The sequence below is a fragment of the Sycon ciliatum genome, chromosome 5 (assembly GCF_964019385.1).
Source record: "Sycon ciliatum chromosome 5, ocSycCili1.1, whole genome shotgun sequence".
Lineage (NCBI taxonomy): Eukaryota > Metazoa > Porifera > Calcarea > Leucosolenida > Sycettidae > Sycon > Sycon ciliatum.
The window spans coordinates 38,070,294-38,088,426 of NC_088647.1; the positions used below are offsets into that span (position 1 = coordinate 38,070,294).

General features: G+C 48.2%; 1 protein-coding gene across 1 annotated transcript in view; it reads right to left on the reverse strand.

Moving 5' to 3' along the window:
* Nucleotides 1–18,133, reverse strand: part of LOC135818604 (uncharacterized) — a 73,120-nt gene that overhangs the window by 7,636 nt on the left and 47,351 nt on the right. The window contains exons 2-5 of the mRNA XM_065331989.1: nt 10,906–11,028; nt 6,911–7,121; nt 2,269–2,364; nt 1,433–1,768 (exon numbers count right to left, since the gene is read on the reverse strand). Coding sequence (XP_065188061.1) covers nt 1,433–1,768; nt 2,269–2,278 — 346 coding nt within the window. The 5' untranslated portion in view covers nt 2,279–2,364; nt 6,911–7,121; nt 10,906–11,028. The remainder of the gene's footprint in view (nt 1–1,432; nt 1,769–2,268; nt 2,365–6,910; nt 7,122–10,905; nt 11,029–18,133) is intronic.

Below are 18,133 nucleotides of genomic sequence, written 5' to 3' on the forward strand. Positions count from 1 at the left end.
GCTCATTCACATTTTCATTTCTTTCATCTTTCTGTCTTCTCCGATCTGTCTTCTTCAATTTTTTGGGCTTCATTTGTTTTGCTTTCATCCTCAGGAGAGGATGTCTTTTTCGGTGGGGGATAGAGTTGTACATGCTGCTGAATCGTGGTACACGCTGCTGAATCGTGGTACATGGTACATGCTGCTGAATCGTGGTACACGCTGCTGCGCTTTTGCAACAGGTGTGTACTCGCATGCATAAAGCCTAGTTCACATTCGACGGAACGCTGACGGTACGAGACGTAACGCCTGTCGGGAAGGCTGGGGTGAGCTGTAAAATCTTGTACGATTCGTACGACACAACATGCTGCAGTCGTTGCGTCGTTCAGCAGCGAACTACGCCAGTCATAAGGCACGGCCCATGACAGGGTGACCTTTGGACCTATTTTCTTGTTTTTCGGTACTCCTTTTCAATTATTTCTCCTTGAATGAAGCGGAATCAAGTTTGCAATACCAGTTTTTCATGAACACCAAAAAAAGTAGCACCGAAAGGTGTGCCATTCAAATTATAGCTCCAGGGAATGATAAAACAGTTCGTCTGCCACGCTCCTGAACTATCCCAAAATACCATAAGTGACACCAGACCGTATCTTGCTAAAATTCAACTCAAGTCGTGTCAGCCATTCTGCGAGTTATCATGGGAAGCACAGTGTTCGAAATGCTAAAAATTTCCAAAGTACGAATCGGGAGTAGTCGGCGCACAACGCCGTCTCCTGTTCACACTCAAAATGCAGCTGTTTTGTACACTTGCATCCCCGTCTACGCCCGTCTACGGTATGAAAAGTTGGATCGATCAAACTCTTCCCGTCGCTTCCCGATCTGTACGGCAGTACGGCTGCGTTCCCGTTCCTGGTGTTCACATTGGACGCCGTCAGACTGTCCCGTCGCTTCTCGTTGATCCTTACGTCACGTCCCGTCGTGCCCCGTCGAATGTGAACTAGGCTTTATAGTCACCCGCTCTGTACACACTTTTCGCACTGGACCCCATTGGGACAGCATTGTATCGCTTACCAGTGCACCTTTTGTGCTGATGAGCGCAAAACGTTTGCCCTGATGAGTGCACCACTTTCCTGGATATTATTCACTTGTCAGTTGTCATACGTCAGTTGTCCAGACATCTCCTTAGAGAAAGAACAAAGTATTCTCTCCAACTAAACAGCTGGCCTTCTGTTGTGTATCGCGGCCGCAAGAGGGGTGTAGTTCACTTTTAGCTAGCCGACACTTTGGTGTAATGAGTTGTATTCTGCTGGTAAGGTACAAAACTAAAATTTCCCTTGACAGCAGAAGCTTGGTTGATGGCAATGTTTAAATTGGGGACGTTCAGACTGTAATTGGTATACCCACACCCCAAGACCATTCTTGTGACCATCCCCATTCTGGACATATCAATTACCTGTCTCGTGAGAGGATGTCTTGGCCGTTGGTCGCTGGTCAACAGGCAACAGGAGAAGCATTTCTTGGTACTTTTCATTGTACAATGGACCCAAGTCATGGATTGCATTGCAGAGTAGTTTATAAGCACCTGTGCCTCCAGGACTCATAAGATTGATGATGTGAGAATTATGCACTTCCTTTCCTTCGTATTTCTCCAGACGCAGCAAGGTCTCAATTTCTGTTGTACTTATGAACACGCATTTGTCCTGCATAGCATGTCGAAACCTCGTTGTATCCAACTTATAAATCCAGGGTAAGATATTGGAAATGAACTTGGGATCATCAAATGGTTCATCTAAAGAATACAAAAAGACACAAAACCAAATATACAGGAATGTCTAACTAATCGAAACAGCAGGGAAAGATAACCATGAGTAATAATTATGAAACAGTATCCTGGACAACCAATCACCATGACAACTGAGTAATTATCTGAATTAACTGATGTGGAGCTACCTCCCTGTAAAACTATACTTTAAGCAGGGAGAAGGTGTTTTTTTGCAGGTTTGCATAGTGAACCATTTGATGGATTTCTTGTATAGGGACGGCTCTGCGGGATGGCAGTCACAATTAGTCAAATGACAAGTCAAGTTGGCAGGAAAACACCAGCTCAAAGGTTGTAAGCAACAAATATTCCATAATGGGTTTGGTTCTCTACAAGGCATCTGCATTCTATAACCTGTCTGTTGGCTATAGGAGTTTTGTTTCTTGTTTGCTCTCGTAATCACATGTAACCAAAGGCTTGTTGCTAAGATACTGCACATTCAATTATGGCGGACTGCTGGTCTGACTTACTGTTAGACATTTTGAAGTACTTTCAGGACGATGATAAACTGGTTATTGTAGCACGGTTCATACACTCTTCACTGCAATCATGGTCTGTGTAGTTTTCTGCATACACACAAACACACAGACACACACACACACCATTGGACCATTGGACGCCCATCGCCGGAGGCGATGATAGCGATGCTACAGCAGAAGCCAAAGCAGCTTGTGCTGGGATTGCACCATCCAACAGCTTGCAAGGCTGAAGAATTGACCGCCACTATTCAGCCTGGTCTACACACACGCACGCACGCACGCACACACACACACAAACATACACACATACCATTTTGGACCATTGGACGCCCATCGCCAGAGGCGATGATAGCGATCCAACAGCAGAAGCCAAAGCAGCTTGTGCTGGGATTGCACCATTCAACAGCTTGCAAGGCTGAAGAATTGACCGCCAATATTCAGCCTGGTCTACACCGCACAGCTATTTCTGACCAGTGAATCCTGTGATCGAATCCATGTGTTCAATGCATTCTAGGTTGCTAACATAACAAACCAGACCAGACACGGTATGGACTCATGATTGTATGTAGGTGTGAACAAGTTAGTTTCTGGCAATGTTGTGGTGTTTGGTTTCCGCCCAACATTGTCTAGCGTGCAGCTGAACCAACGCAGCCGAACCAACGTGCCTTGCAATGCTTTGCTAGGCTTTTCTTTCACTGTATCTTTTTGGTCACATATAATACCGTACACTTTTCTTACTCAACAGAATCTTAGAACGAAGAAGGAACGGTCGGTTGTTGTCTTTGGCGGTGTGTCGGATCATAGTGCATGCTACTAGGCGCCATTCGGTTACAGCACTTTTTGGTGCCGAAACCCGGGACTCAGGAGTTTGTGTTGTAACTCGGATTAGTCGGGCGAATTGGGTAGCAGTGCAAGATGGCCAAAGTTGAATGCTTCTTGAGACCGTTCCGTGGGGGTCGGGACGACCTGAGCGAATTCTGGGCGAAGTTCTCAGTTGTCGCGGACTTGCAGAAGTGGGACTCGGACGAAAAGAAGATGGCGAATCTACCGCTCTATCTCGAGGGTGAGGCGTTCACCGTGTGGAACGAGATGGCGGCAGCGGATAAGAAGAAGCCGGCCGATGTGAAAGCGAAGCTGACCGCCGCTTTTGGGATGGCACCGGATCAAGCATACTCGATGTTTACGTCCAGGATCTTGCGAGGAGACGAGTCGGTGGACAACTTCGCAGCGGACTTGAAGAGGCTTCTCACCTTGTCTGGTGAGCAGGTTGATGCTGATGGGAAGAATAAAATAGTGATCGGGCAGTTTCTCTCCGGGCTCCCCTCTCAGTTTGCGAAGGAGCTCCGTATGAGTGGAAAAACGGACACCATCGACGATTGCGTGGAGTACGTCAGGCGGCTTAGAAGCGTGGAGCGATCGATGAAGCCCGGTGTGGCAGCAGTGAGCTACGGTGCTCTAGACGATCGGGCTCCATCAGGCTCTTCCAGGATGACCGCTGCAGCAGGTGCAGGTCGCGACTCCGAAAGACGTGTCCTGTGTTACAAGTGTGGTCAAGTTGGCCACTTCAAGCGGAACTGCCCTGCGAGCACGAGTAGTGGCACCGGTAGCCACAAGCAAGCCAAACACAGTCAGCTGACGTGTTTATTCTGCGACGAGGCTGGGCATATGATGAGAGATTGTGCGGAGTTCAAGGCCTTCAAGCAGAAGAAGCAGCGGGGTGGGAGTGCAGCCGCTGCTCCTGTGCAATCTGGTGATCATGGTGACTCCAAGGTGTTATGCCTGAGCAGTGGAGGTGACAGTCTGCCACGGATCTTTGTGGACATCAAATGGTCCGGCGGTCCAAGCAAGCGTGTAGTAGCTGCTGTGGACACCTGTGCATCCCGCTCCCTTGTAGCTAGCGCCCTGGCAACCGACCTAGCTTTGGATATCAGGCCTACGTCATCGACAATTAATGCGATCGATGGCAGTCCGGTGGATGTCCGTGGAGTCATGGAGTGTATGATCTCACGGCTGGATAGTGCTGTGGTTCGCCTACCTGAGACCGAGACTGACATGCTGGTGGTGGACGACCTGTCTGTCGTGGAGGCTGATGTGCTGATTGGAGTTAACAGCATCGCGACTCTGGGTGGTGTGCATATGCAGTATGACGCAGGAGAACTGGTGGGGGTTGTATTCGGGACCGTCAGTGCTGCATGCCCATTGGTGCTGGCGTCGAGCACCCCAGATGAGCATCCATCACGCCCCGAGTCGGAAGCACGAGCCGTCGCTGAAGACTTTCACCACGCGGACGTGGAGAAGCTCAGCAATGGCGATGTTTTGCTGCGGGCATCAGATATGATCCTCCGGTGGAGTACGGCTGACAAGGCGTGGGAGGTGCAGTGGCAATGGGCGGACAAGACGGAGCCGACTACGTGCATCGGGTCAGGCCTTGGAGAGTACCCACGATCCAAGCTCTCCAAGGAGCAGGAACAGCTATTTGGAGATGAGGTTGAAAAATGGCTCCGCAACGGCTGGCTAGTGAAGCATGGTGAGCCGAGATGTGTGCTGCCTCTGCTCGCTGCCATCGCTGCTACCCAGGAGCATAAGGCATCAACGCCAGTTCGGCCCTGCCTCGACTACCGGCTCCTCAACCAGAAGCTGACGTCGCACCCTGGCACCGACGCTCCGGCACGTGTGAGAGACCTCGTAAACGAAGAGCTCTCCCGGAACGACACAGAGAGCGTGATCGAAGGAGCAGAGTACAGCGTAGGGGATGTGGTGCTGTTACGTCGGCCTTCCCGGAGCCGCAAATGCCTGGCACCGTACGAGCCTGGGTGGCGCATCGTTCGCGTTGTGTCGCCGTCAACAGTTGTCATCACTCGGGCTGCCGATCCACGCTCAGCCGAGAAGATTGTCAACGTGGAGATCATCAAGAGGGATGTCGCCCGTGACTTGGCCCAACCAACAGCGCTGATGGACGACAGTGCAGCGGCAACAAATGGTGGTCATCTGTACCAGCCAGCATCAGTGTTGCCAGGCCCTGAGCCCAACATAGGGGATGGCGGCATCCGCATGTCACTGCGAGACAGATCTGCCATTAGGCCACCGCAGCGCTATGGCTCCTGAAACTGTATGTGTGCCGTGTTATCAGTCTACCTTGGCGCGTGCTTAGTTAGGAGCAAGCTAGCAAATGCAAGACCCATCATGCGTTTTGCTGTTCTCTTGTTTAGCTGTTGGTGGATTGTTGGTTCTTTTCTTTGGAGAACCTTAGTTCTACGTTTTAGTGCAAGTTCCCTGTTTTGTTGTGTTACCAGGGGGGAATGTGTGATCGAATCCATGTGTTCAATGCATTCTAGGTTGCTAACATAACAAACCAGACCAGACACGGTATGGACTCATGATTGTATGTAGGTGTGAACAAGTTAGTTTCTGGCAATGTTGTGGTGTTTGGTTTCCGCCCAACATTGTCTAGCGTGCAGCTGAACCAACGCAGCCGAACCAACGTGCCTTGCAATGCTTTGCTAGGCTTTTCTTTCACTGTATCTTTTTGGTCACATATAATACCGTACACTTTTCTTACTCAACAGAATCTTAGAACGAAGAAGGAACGGTCGGTTGTTGTCTTTGGCGGTGTGTCGGATCGTAGTGCATGCTACTAGGCGCCATTCGGTTACAATCCCTACTTTTTGGTCTTTTTCATATATTTTTTCCTCACACAAATCACACCGCATACTCCGGAATGCACTGGCTGTTGGTAACCACCCAGGAGAATGAAAGAAAAAGTCAGGAGGAGTCTGAGGAAGAAAAGAAGACGTGTGTGACGATAATCGTCGGGAATCGAACCCGCAACCTCTCGATTAGAAATCGCTGCACATACCACTGCACCAGATGGGACACATATACATACTCACACACACACACACCATGTATGTACCATGTATACGCCCGTCGCAAGAGAAGAACGCAAATCTGCAAATGCACTGGATGTGCACCCACAGATTTTCTCTTTATAGCAACGATAGCGGATCTGATTCTGATTGAAACTGATCAAGACAAGCGCCAGATAACTGTCTAATCCACACAACTGGCGAAGCCATGTGAATCGACCCCCCAATGCACACCTGGTCTACACCACACGGAGTACATCGGAATAGGACGGCCAAGACAGTTACCTATGCACACCCTACACTTGCTGGGGTAACCAGTATAGACAGCACGCTGCTTTGATCAAAGCAGACACTAGATGCACTGGTACCTTGAAGTGAAATTGAGTGTGTTATTTTACCAACCAGCCTCGGCAACTGGGTACTGGGAACCCAGGGCCAACAGACGTAGCAACAACCTCAGCCATAAAGGCTATATAGTAACGAAACACTGGATTGTGGAGCCGAAACTAGTCCAACTTCCAAAATGCTTTGGCAAGAGGGTAGCCTTCCGACACACACACACACACACACACACACACACACACACACACACACACACACACACACACACACACACGCATGAATACACAACTGAGCATTGAGGTAGGCCACTGCTGCTGCTGCTGGTGCTGTTGTTTCTTCAAACCGTTATACCCAGTTTTCAATGAACAAGTTCCCAGGAATACAGAAGCTAGCAGTGGTAGTCGTGGCTCTACAATACAACTCACCGCTATGGAGATGAAAGCAGCTGCTAGGCGTTGAACAGCTGGATTATGTGATTACAAGAAACTCAGCTTGGCTAGTGATCCAGGTCACTCCAACATACAAGAGTTGACAATGCCTCATTCACTGCAGTGATCAGTTCCTTTGCTTGCTACGCTGTCGCAACCTTTACATCTGCCGGTACAGTGTGTAAGGTGCACACGTTTGTTGTGGTGTCTGAAAGAAGGAAAGAGAGAATAGAAGGCAGGTTTTAAAGTACTGATAATATTCAGAAGAGAATGTATCATGAATCATGGATGAGCGGCCTATGCTCATTCTTAGTCACTAACTACACTGTAATGGCTTTACATGTGTCTTCACTTAACACTCTACTATACTGATACAGGTTATCAACTTACACACAGTGTATAGTAGTAGACACGGGCGTATGCCAATGCTCCACTGCGAGACCGACAACCAACTGCACAAGAGGTCGCCCTCCTGGCAAGCCTGAGCTTCTCGCAGCTCAATAGCAACAGCGAGCCGGAACCCACAAATTTGCATGGCACAGCTAGTTGGCAGGGGGCTGCAACACCCCCAATCCCGCCAGCTGACCAACGACTCAGACTCGGTGAGCTGAGCCCCGAGGACACAAGGCAGATCATATCTGCAGCGTACGAGGAAATCGTACACTTCAGGCCTAACCTGTTCTCCATCCCATCGGGTGCACAAGGCAGGTCAGTGGTGGACTTGAGCGCTCGCTACCTCAACACGTTCTGAACAAACGCAGCGGGAGAAGGCATAGCCTTGAAGGCAATACTGGTCTGCCACAGTCTTCTACTGCAACAACCGGTCAACTGCTTGATACGCAAGGTGCATGTGGAATGTCTGAACCGACGAATGCAGCTTTGGAACGAGGGAAACATCGATGAGCTTGTCCGGGAGGCACGTACCATCCAGCGCCAACTAACCAAGGAACGTGGTAAGAAACGAGCCCAAAGTCCAGATGACGCGCGAAGTTTCGCTACCCTCATCACAAATGGTGAACTGGGTGCAGATCTCCAGTCCCTGACAGCAACACCTTCGGGTGGGCTGCTAAATCTGGACTCCTCCACTGTTGGTAAAACCGTGAGACAAACGCTGAAAGAGAAGCACCTGCCGCCGGAACCGCGGCATGCAGATGCCCTCATCATCGGCCCCTGCCCCGAACTGCCGCACCCAGTGCTGTTCGAAGCTCTGAACAGAGACATCATTCGGCAATCGGTGCTACGGACAAATGGAGCAGCGGGCCCATCCGCCATGGACTCTACCAGCTGGAAACGTTTGTGCACTTCGTTTGGAGCGTCCTCGGACCAGCTATGTGATAGCTTCGTCGCCTGTGCTAAGCGCATCGCCACCGGAATCATCAACCCAATCCCCCTCAAGCCATTCACAGCTTGCCACTTGGTGCCTCTGGATAAGATAAGAAGTCCGGGGTGCGCCCAATTGGCATATGTGAAGTCCTCAGAAGGATAGTAGGCAAAGCCATCCTCACCATCATCGGAGGGCAGATCCAACAGGCGGTCGGGTCACTTCAGCTGTGTGGCGGCCAAGAATGTGGAGTGAAAGCAGCAATACACGCAATGCGGCACCTGTGGAACGAGGAAGAGACCGAAGCAGTCCTCCTAGCAGACGCAAGCAATGCGTTCAACAGGCTGAACCGCAGTGTGTGCTTGCACAACATCCGTCACCTCTGTCCGGCCATCGCGGGTGCCGTCACCAACACCTACCGGCATCCCGCACGGTTGTTCGTCGATGGGGACTGTCTTCTTTCTGAGGAGGGCACCACCCAGGGAGACCCGAAGGCAATGCCCATGCATGCCATTGAGCTCCTGCCACTCATGCAGAAGGTGGCGAGCAGCTCAGCCGACAAGAAGCAGGAGCCGTACTCTGCCACAATCTCGTACATCCGATGCAAGCTAAGCTTAGCCCTCATCCGTGCTGCTGGTGCCAGTCTGCGAGGCCATCGGCACCGAGTATCCTCAGATGCAAACGACTCGGCCCGATGTGCGGTTGCCATGAGCAGCATCGGTTAGGTTCTTTTGAGAGTCATTAAAATCGGTACTAGACTGTGTTCAAAGCCATGGCATTTTTTAACTCCCTCCCGAGGCTCCGTATTAGACTGTTTTCACAGCCATTTTTTGCTTTCTCGACCGTGTTTACAGCCATTTTTTTGCTCTTTTTCTTCCTGTACTGTTGAGGTTGCGCTTGTGTTTATTTATTTTCATGAAAAAATTAACTTGAAGTGACTTGCAGAAGACGGGTACGACGAAATATTCGAATTACACGGAATGTTTGAATTATACCGTATTTGAATTAGAGGTAGTCCACCTGTAGTAACAACATACTTCACTTATTGAATGGGCGAGAAGGTAAAACTACCATTACAACTTCTGGCAAGAGTAAATAAGCTCGCATGAGCTTATATACTCTTGCTTCTGGTATGGAGAAATAGAATCAGGTAATAGAGGAAGCAAGTGGAGTGGACAGTGGTAGCTTCACAAACAGGATAGTAGCAGAGGGCTGCCACTTTTCTGTTGGCAGAAATCAGAAGCAGTGTCTGAGGTGTTCAATGGCAGGGAGTCAAGGGGACAGCGACCTCTTTAGAAGTCGTCACATTTTTAGGATTTTAAGTGCCAGAAATAACAAAATAGTACACTTTGGTGAACAATCGTTTCGGTCGCTTTGTCGGAACAACTGATCGGAGTGTTTCCGGAAAATCGGAATAGAACAAGTCGAGGCCCTGACGATATGGATAGCCCTCCGTCCTGGCACATTTAAGTACATGCAACGCGGTTAACTATGATCAACTAGTGACAGCGAGTGGAAGGCAAAAAAATCAGACTATCGGTGGCAAAGTTATGATACTTTTAGTGGCATGGGTCAGGGGTGTAGGAAGCAGATTTCCAATGGTCCGGCGGATTTTTAGCTCTTTACAGGTCGCAATTTTTTTTAATTTTTAACTCCGCCCAGTATGACTACTTCAGAATTGACTTTGTCTTGGGGGTTAGGCATGGGGAAGTTGCCATACAGGGGTGGTGAGCACGCATATTGGCACCGGAAATACAGCTCACTCGACTCTGTCTCTACTGAATGAAGAGGGTGATTATACTTGTAAAATGATTGATATGAACAAATACTGTGATATCATGAAAGATTTGAGGTTTTAAAACTGTCTGAATTGGGAGAGCTGATGCTCACTTCCACATTCAAATTCACTCTTCAGGCACTAGACGTCCAGCAGTTTCTTGTGGACATTCAGGAACATCATGAGTCATGTGTTTGAGCCTTTCCTGGCCGGTTGTACTGTGTTGGACTTGACCCTCCGCATGGTTGAAAACGAGCTTGTTGCCTTTTTTCTTCTTTTTTTCGGCGAAACATCGGCGGCTGCCGGACCTGTTCCTATGCCCCTGTGGGTACATCATGAACGTTGGCCTATGTCGAACATTTTGAGGGGGTACTTGAGCACCCTAAGCACCCCCCCCCCCCCCTGGGTACACCACTGGTATGAACTGAGCCTGTAAAATCTATTTCAAGTCCTGCACAGCTTGATAAGAGTTCAAACTTTCTATCTTGCATAGCACTGTAAAAAATAGTTCAGTACCTAATCCTTTGATGGAAAATTCTGCATTGCCATACCAACCAATTGTCTCCGGTCTTGCAGTACAACACATCCTTTCCCCTTCAACAACTGTCTCCGGTCTTGCAGTACAACACATCCTTTCCCCTTCAACAACTGTCTCTGGTCTAAACTAGCATCTAGTTACCGCCTGAACACATCTGCAATTTCGATCTCAAGCAAACTGTTTGACTCATGAACTTAGCTGTCCAGCATGCCACACAGTTCACAAACTCACTGTCATAGAGGATGGCTAAGGTAATTGCTAGTTGGTGATCAGTGGAATGGTGTGCTTGCTAACCGTGCCTGTGTTGTGTGTTTGTGATGTGGTTCAGCAACTGTTGATCCAGGACTGAAACTTACAAGAATTGACAATCAGGCTTCATTCACTGCACGTCAGTTCTTGGCTAGCAATGTTGACAGTAACGTCAGACCATAGTACCAGCAATACTTGCACACGGCCGGCCGTCGCACTGAAATTAGTATCTGAAGAAAGCAAGAAAAATGGAGCATGAACGTCTTTCAAACAAAGGATCTGCACATTCTAATCCCCAATCCCCCCCCCCCCCCCCACACACACACATGCACATACATTAAAGTCCAAATTTTATAACTCCCATTGGCCTGCTCAAGCTTGTAAGTTAGTAGATTCTACAAAACAGTACCTGGAATTAAAGATGAGAAAAGCTGAGCAATGTGATGTGCAGTTGTGCATACTCAGTCTGCTCTCTTGTACGGATAGAGACACATGGCGGACAGGTGACATTCTCCCTCTAATTCTCCTCACACTGACATAGTAATAGAGCAGTACATGTATCTGATTCACGACTGTCCCTATTTTCCTATAACTTACAAACCATGATATACATATACAGAGATTACTCCTATAACCACCGTTGAATTTAAGTGGAAAAGATACTTTAGATTTGGAATTCTGAAGCTGATAACATTATAGCCGGTATATTCTTATAACCACCAATCAGTATAGCTGATCTCTACCTGTACTACAAACACAAGAACTTGCTTTTTTGACTTGGCTGGTAAAGAAACCCATCTGAGTTGCACTCTCCCAGGGGCTATTTACTCTTGCTTATAGAGAACTCTATGTTGAAAATATTTTGGTATTTCGGTCAACAATGGCCCTCCGTCGTACACCAGGGAGTCGTACAAGCCCGGGTTTGTGTGACTCCCTGTCACAGATCTACTCACACGATCAGTACTATAAAAAATGGCTTCGGCTCGATTTTGGTGCGGGACGGCCCGGGAATCCCTTTTCTTTTTGTAAGAGAAGAAATTCTCCCGCCACGTATTATTGGTGTTGTCTCAAACAGCAGCTGACTGGACAAACTGCGATGATGGATTTCAGGGGCATAGCCAGGATCATGATCAAGAGAGGGGGGGGGGGGGGGTACGGAACAAATTTCCCCAAAAGTACATGATTGTAGATGTGTTCTGTGTGTTCATACACACACCATGCCATGGTAGTAGATGATTGTACTTGCAAGTACTGCTAGGATGCCGCTAGATTTCCACATAGTCCATGATATGTACGGCCAATGAAGGCAAAACAACAGAAGCAACCACCACAGTTGACATTCAAGATCACTCTTCAATGTTCAGCTTCCTAGTAATGAGCCAGATCCTGGATGCTGCTTTTGCTGGAATTACCACTCTCCTATGATCCCAAAATCAGATTTTTCCACTCTTTTTTTCTCTTCTTCTCGGATAGTGCAGGAAACCTGACTGGTTGATCAGACTCACTAGCTTTCCTAAAGAATAGTGAATCGCATTTCAACTTGTACATGTACCTCTCTGCTTCTGCTAATATATGAGTGCACTTGGAAAAACATGAACAAAACTTCTTTTTCTTTTACACGACCGCCAACGCAAACGCTAAACCGCCAGAACTACAAAACACAGCATAACAAATTGATATGCTGCACGGCTTTTTCTTGTGTTATCCAATGATGAGAGTATAGGGTTGTGTGACAGCACAAAGCATGGAGTAGTAAAATACTACTATATTACTACTCTCTGTTGTGCGACAGCTACATTCTCATTTAGTTCAGAGACATATCCCCTCTTGTCTACATTCAACCGTCACCAGCAATCAGCGACATCAACACTAGGAGATATGGGCCAAGTGCCAGTGGCGACCTGCCCGGCTGATGCAAACGACTTTGCTTGATGTGTTCCTCAACAAATATCTTGTGGTGCTGTGGAGAATCCAGTTTTGTTGCTGCTTGTGTGGATAAACAGTATGCACAAAGCAGAGAGTAGTAAAATACTACTACATTACTACTCCCTGTCACAAAGCATTACAAACATGACACCGCTCCACTGCAGACAGGTACTAGCCTACTTGTACAGTATGCACAAAGCAGAGAGTAGTAAAATACTACTATATTACTACTCCCTGTCACAAAGCATTACAAACATGTATTGACACCACTCCACTGCAGACAGGTACTAGCCTACTTGTACAGTATGCACAAAGCAGAGAGTAGTAAAATACTACTATATTACTACTCCCTGTCACAAAACATTACAATCATGTATTGACACCGCTCCACTGCAGACAGGTACTAGCCTACTTGTACAGTATGCACAAAGCAGAGAGTAGTAAAATACTACTATATTACTACTCCCTGTCACAAAACATTACAATCATGTATTGACACCACTCCACTGCAGACAGGTACTAGCCTACTTCTACCTACTGTACATCTACACACTCTCAGAAATTTCCTTGACCATTTTGAAAACACCGACCGGTACGCTATTATCCGGAGCATAAGCGCCACTGCAGTATAAGCCAGACCCCCCCCCCCATTTTTGCCACGGAATACAGATATCTACCCTTTTTATCACTGTTAATTTGATCATCGGAGTTCAAGCCGCACTCCCATTTTTGGGCGAATTTTGAGCGTTCAAAGTGTGACTTATACTCCTGAAAATACGCTACATTTGGAAATATTGTGGACAGGTAAACAGTCACTGTTCGTTCTGCAGAGTTGCACGTGTGATGAACGGACAGTGTACAATGCTGTCTCTCCAACCAAGATCGGAAATTTGAGTGCTTTGGCACCCAAAGCACCCCCCCCCCCCCCCCCCACCCTTGCTCATGCCCCTGGATTTGTTTGGAATGAATCCAGAAACTCTCCTAGAATAAACCAGCATGCATGTTTTAGCAGCGAGACATGAAGCATCTCTGAAACTCACCGTGCTACTGACGCTGGCAGAGGGGCGAAATCAGTCAGCTATCAAAGTTTCGCTAAGCCGCGGTGGCGAATTGGAGTAATGCGCATGCGCATGCTCCGCACAGTCTAAGCCGCGGTGATCAGCTGAAGTGAAGGGTGCGCTAGCTCAAGTTTCCACTCAACTGACTCGGACGGTCGGACGGATTGCTGAATGAAGTATTGATGAGCGATGGTGTCTGCGCAAGGAACGTTAGCTACACTTACAGAGCACGCTTTCAACGTTTTCAAACAGTGGCTGGGCTTCTACAAATTGGTTCTAGAACTAGTAGAAGTCACTGAGTCTGAGCTACTAGCCTAGCCTAGCATACAGCGAAATGAGTTCCTAATTCTGCGGTGGACTGAAGATGGGCGACTGGTACTCTTACTAAGTCTCCTAGTCTTGCGCTGGCAACTACGCCTATGTTCGATTTTACCTTCTTGACAAACCGTTGAAACGTTGAATACAAACTAATACTAATACTTGCTCCTTCTCGGTCGGGACATCTACTGAGTACTGTACAGCGGACTGGTGGATTACAAGAGCGGACCAAGACAGATAAGTAAAAAAAACTATCTCGGACCAGCTCCAAGGCAAGAGTCAAATCGATTGAAGCCCGGGGCCGTGTATATCTACATGGTGTACAAAGTCAATGTCACGTAGCCTACTGTCGACTACTCACGTGTGATCACCCTGTCTTCATCGCTTTTTTCAGTGGTGCGTGATCTCAGGCTTGGCCATTCCTCATCCTACTAGTTCTACTCGTGTCATGTAGCGTAGGTAGTCGACCCAGTAGGACCCACCCGTCACCCGTCCCGCGTTAGTCACATGAGCGGCACTAGGATTAGGAATGACAGCCAAGCCTGTCGACGATTGCGTGGTACTGGTAGCATGCATGGCACTGATGCTGGCAGTCTGTGGCTGTGCCTCTGTGGTCGAGATCACGCGCCACGGAAAAAACGATGAAGCCGCGACCGCGCCAGACAACAGGCTCCATGATCCAGCCTCCGATCCAGCGACGTCGTCGAGGTTGCACTCAGCTCAACCCAACCATGTACAGTAAAGCGACAGACTTTCGCGGCGCAAATTTAGCGTTTTCATAAATTGGGCTGGTTCACGGTGAGAAACTTTTGCGATTCTATCTCTCCAGTCGGATCTTGTACTGTCTACAATCTGTAATTCTGCAAGAATTCTCTGAATTTGCAGTAGAATTATGGTTACATGAGGAGGTGAAAGCGAAGATGTGACAGTGTGTTAGGCCTTTCATCTCACATAATAAAACCCGAGATTTTTTAGTGACGTCAATAAACAAACACATCTTCGCGCCTTTATCCTCAGCTCCAACCTGACCCTCACTGGCCTTTTGAACGAGCTGACAGAAAAACTAGTATTTCATGGAATACAACTTGAATTGGTAGGTGGCACTACAAAGTCATATACCATAGGAAGCGTGCAGTCCACACCTTGGAAACATGACACGGATAACGGGATAAACGGAAGTATTATACATTCGGCACCGCAGCCAAATAACACATAAAATAGTGGTCAATCCAACAGATGTGGATCACTAGAGCAGACAGTCAACCCACTGCTTAGGAACTGTGACAGCTAGGGTGGGTAGAAACGGAAACGTTCATCATAGAATGGGTGGGAACACACTGTCACATCTTCGCTTTCACCTCCTCATGTAACCATAATTCTACTGCAAATTCAGAGAATTCTTGCAGAATTACAGATTACATTTCAGAGGTTCCAGCTCGATGCTCCAGTGTGTCATTCAAAGTGAACAAAACCTAACATCGGTCTGAAGAGGCAGACACTGCAGTCGGTCCGGACTGAGCGATCAATCAGCATTCAGGACAGCTTGGGTGAACTGGGCCATTGCAGATGGCCGGTAGTAATGCCGAATAAACGTGCTGGGACCACCCAATCAGCGGCGGCAAGCACAACTTCCATGGGGACACCAGAAGAGCGAGCAGCAGACGTAGCGGCAGATCGAGTTGAATGACCAGAGAACTGTGCAGTGTCTACTCCACATAATCCCAGTCCGAACGTCCTCGGCTCGCACCGCCTGTGGGATGCTGTGGTGGACGGGACCACTCGGGCGGTTGAGGCCTGTATGGAGCAGGTCGGCTTGCGCGGGAATACGCCCCGGGGCGGCTTTGCCAGGGCCTGGAGGAAAAACCCTCTGACGAAGAGCGATGGTGGGTCGGCAAGTCCCAGCTCCGGGGATGCGCCTGCAGAAATTCCATCTGGAAAAAAAAACAGAGTTCGTATGTGCCAGACCAGCCATTGGGTCGTTCGGCAAGGATGACAACCCCAGCAACGGGGGCGCATCCATAAATTCCATCTGGAAAAACAGAGTTCGTATGTGCCAGACCAGCCATTGGGTCGTTCGGCAAGGATGACAACCCCAGCAACGGGGGCGCATCCACTTCCATGTTCAACACGGGTACATCCTGTGTAGCAGCAGGGGATTGGTGCCCATCAGCAACGTTCAACGGGGAGGTAGCCATGGCCAGAGACGGATTTCGATCCAGGAGAACAATTTTTGGCAGTCCCAGCTCCGGGGATGCGCCTGCAGAAATTCCATCTGGAAAAAACAGAGTTCGTATGTGCCAGACCAGCCATTGGGTCGTTCGGCAAGGATGACAACCCCAGCAACGGGGGCGCATCCATAAATTCCATCTGGAAAAACAGAGTTTGTATGTGCCAGACCAGCCATTGGGTCGTTCGGCAAGGATGACAACCCCAGCAACGGGGGCGCATCCACTTCCATGTTCAACACGGGTACATCCTGTGTAGCAGCAGGGGATTGGTGCCCATCAGCAACGTTCAACGGGGAGGTAGCCATGGCCAGAGACGGATTTCGATCCAGGAGAACAATTTTTGGCATCCACACAAAGCGAAAGCGAGAGAAAAAAGGCCAGTGAGGGTCAGGTTGGAGCTGAGGATAAAGGCGCGAAGATGTGTTTGTTTATTGACGTCACTAAAAAATCTCGGGTTTTATTATGTGAGATGAAAGGCCTAACACACTGGAGCATCGAGCTGGAACCTCTGAAATGTAATCAATGTACGGAGAGGTTTGCGGCGATTTATACATGTATTTGCGAATGTGTGATGGTCACGAAAATAGCGAAATTTAATCTCTAGCGAAAGTTTCTCACTTTACAGTAGCAGGCCAGGGTCAGGGTCAGGTCGCTTTCACGCCTTCCTACCTCATTAGTCATCATGTAACTATCAAGCAAGGCTTCTGTATAATTATAGTACTCATGTAGATCTGCAGTCTAGTCATGGCCAAAACATGCGGCCTACGCTATGCTACATGACTTAGTCTTAGTCCGTTAGTTTATACCATCTTAGTCTTATCATAAGGCATAACTAAACATTTTATACTTGTATATAAAGACGCCTCCGACTACACCCTCAGAACACGTACCGGTAACCATGGTAACCCAAGAGTTACATGACATTGTCCCATGTGTAACTCTAAACTCCCCTAGCATAATGAGGGTCAGAACTAGGGACCGGCGGATTCTGCTCGAAAAGGTGGCAGATTCTGCTCGAAAAGCAGTGAAATTGGCAGAACCATACAAACCTTATGGCGGGCAATTCCTCCAATTCTGCTCCATTTCTTTATCCACATACCAAACATGCATGAAATTTACCAGAAAAAGTAGCGAATTCTGCCAATTTTTCTGCCGACATAGTCCGCCGGCGCCTAGTCAGAACCGGGTTCAACACCCATTATTTATGGCTCAGATGGTTCCAACGGACCGGGGCTCTGCCAACCGTGGATGGTTGTAGTAAGGTCACTGGTTTCCGAACACAGTGTCCTCCACCTTGTTTCATGCTGTCAAGAGCTAACAACAATGACGTCTAGCTGTAGACGTAGAGAGGCATACAGGTATTGTCACTGAGGTACATGTACATCTACATGAGCACGATGATTGTAGAATTATTCTTCATATGTGTATTTTCACCATAAACCAGTCTCTTGACTTCAGTGCCTGTCACAGCGTCTGTCACAGTAGATCTACGTGCAGTGTCTATGGTTCCCATGGTCACTGGCATCATGGCATGTACCGATATTTTTCTATTTGTTACTTTTTGTTCTGTTTTACTATTGACACGTATACACACACATGCACACACACACACAAACACACGCGCACACGCGTGCGCGCACACACACGCACACAGGTCATTATTGTTAGCTTGACAGCATGAAACAAGGTGGAGGACACTGTGTTCGGAAACAGCAGTGCGATGTTGCTGCTTAGCCACAGTGACATGGCTACTACTTTCGTAACACTGTTTGTTCCGTTTGCCACTTAATACAAACTGTTTGCTG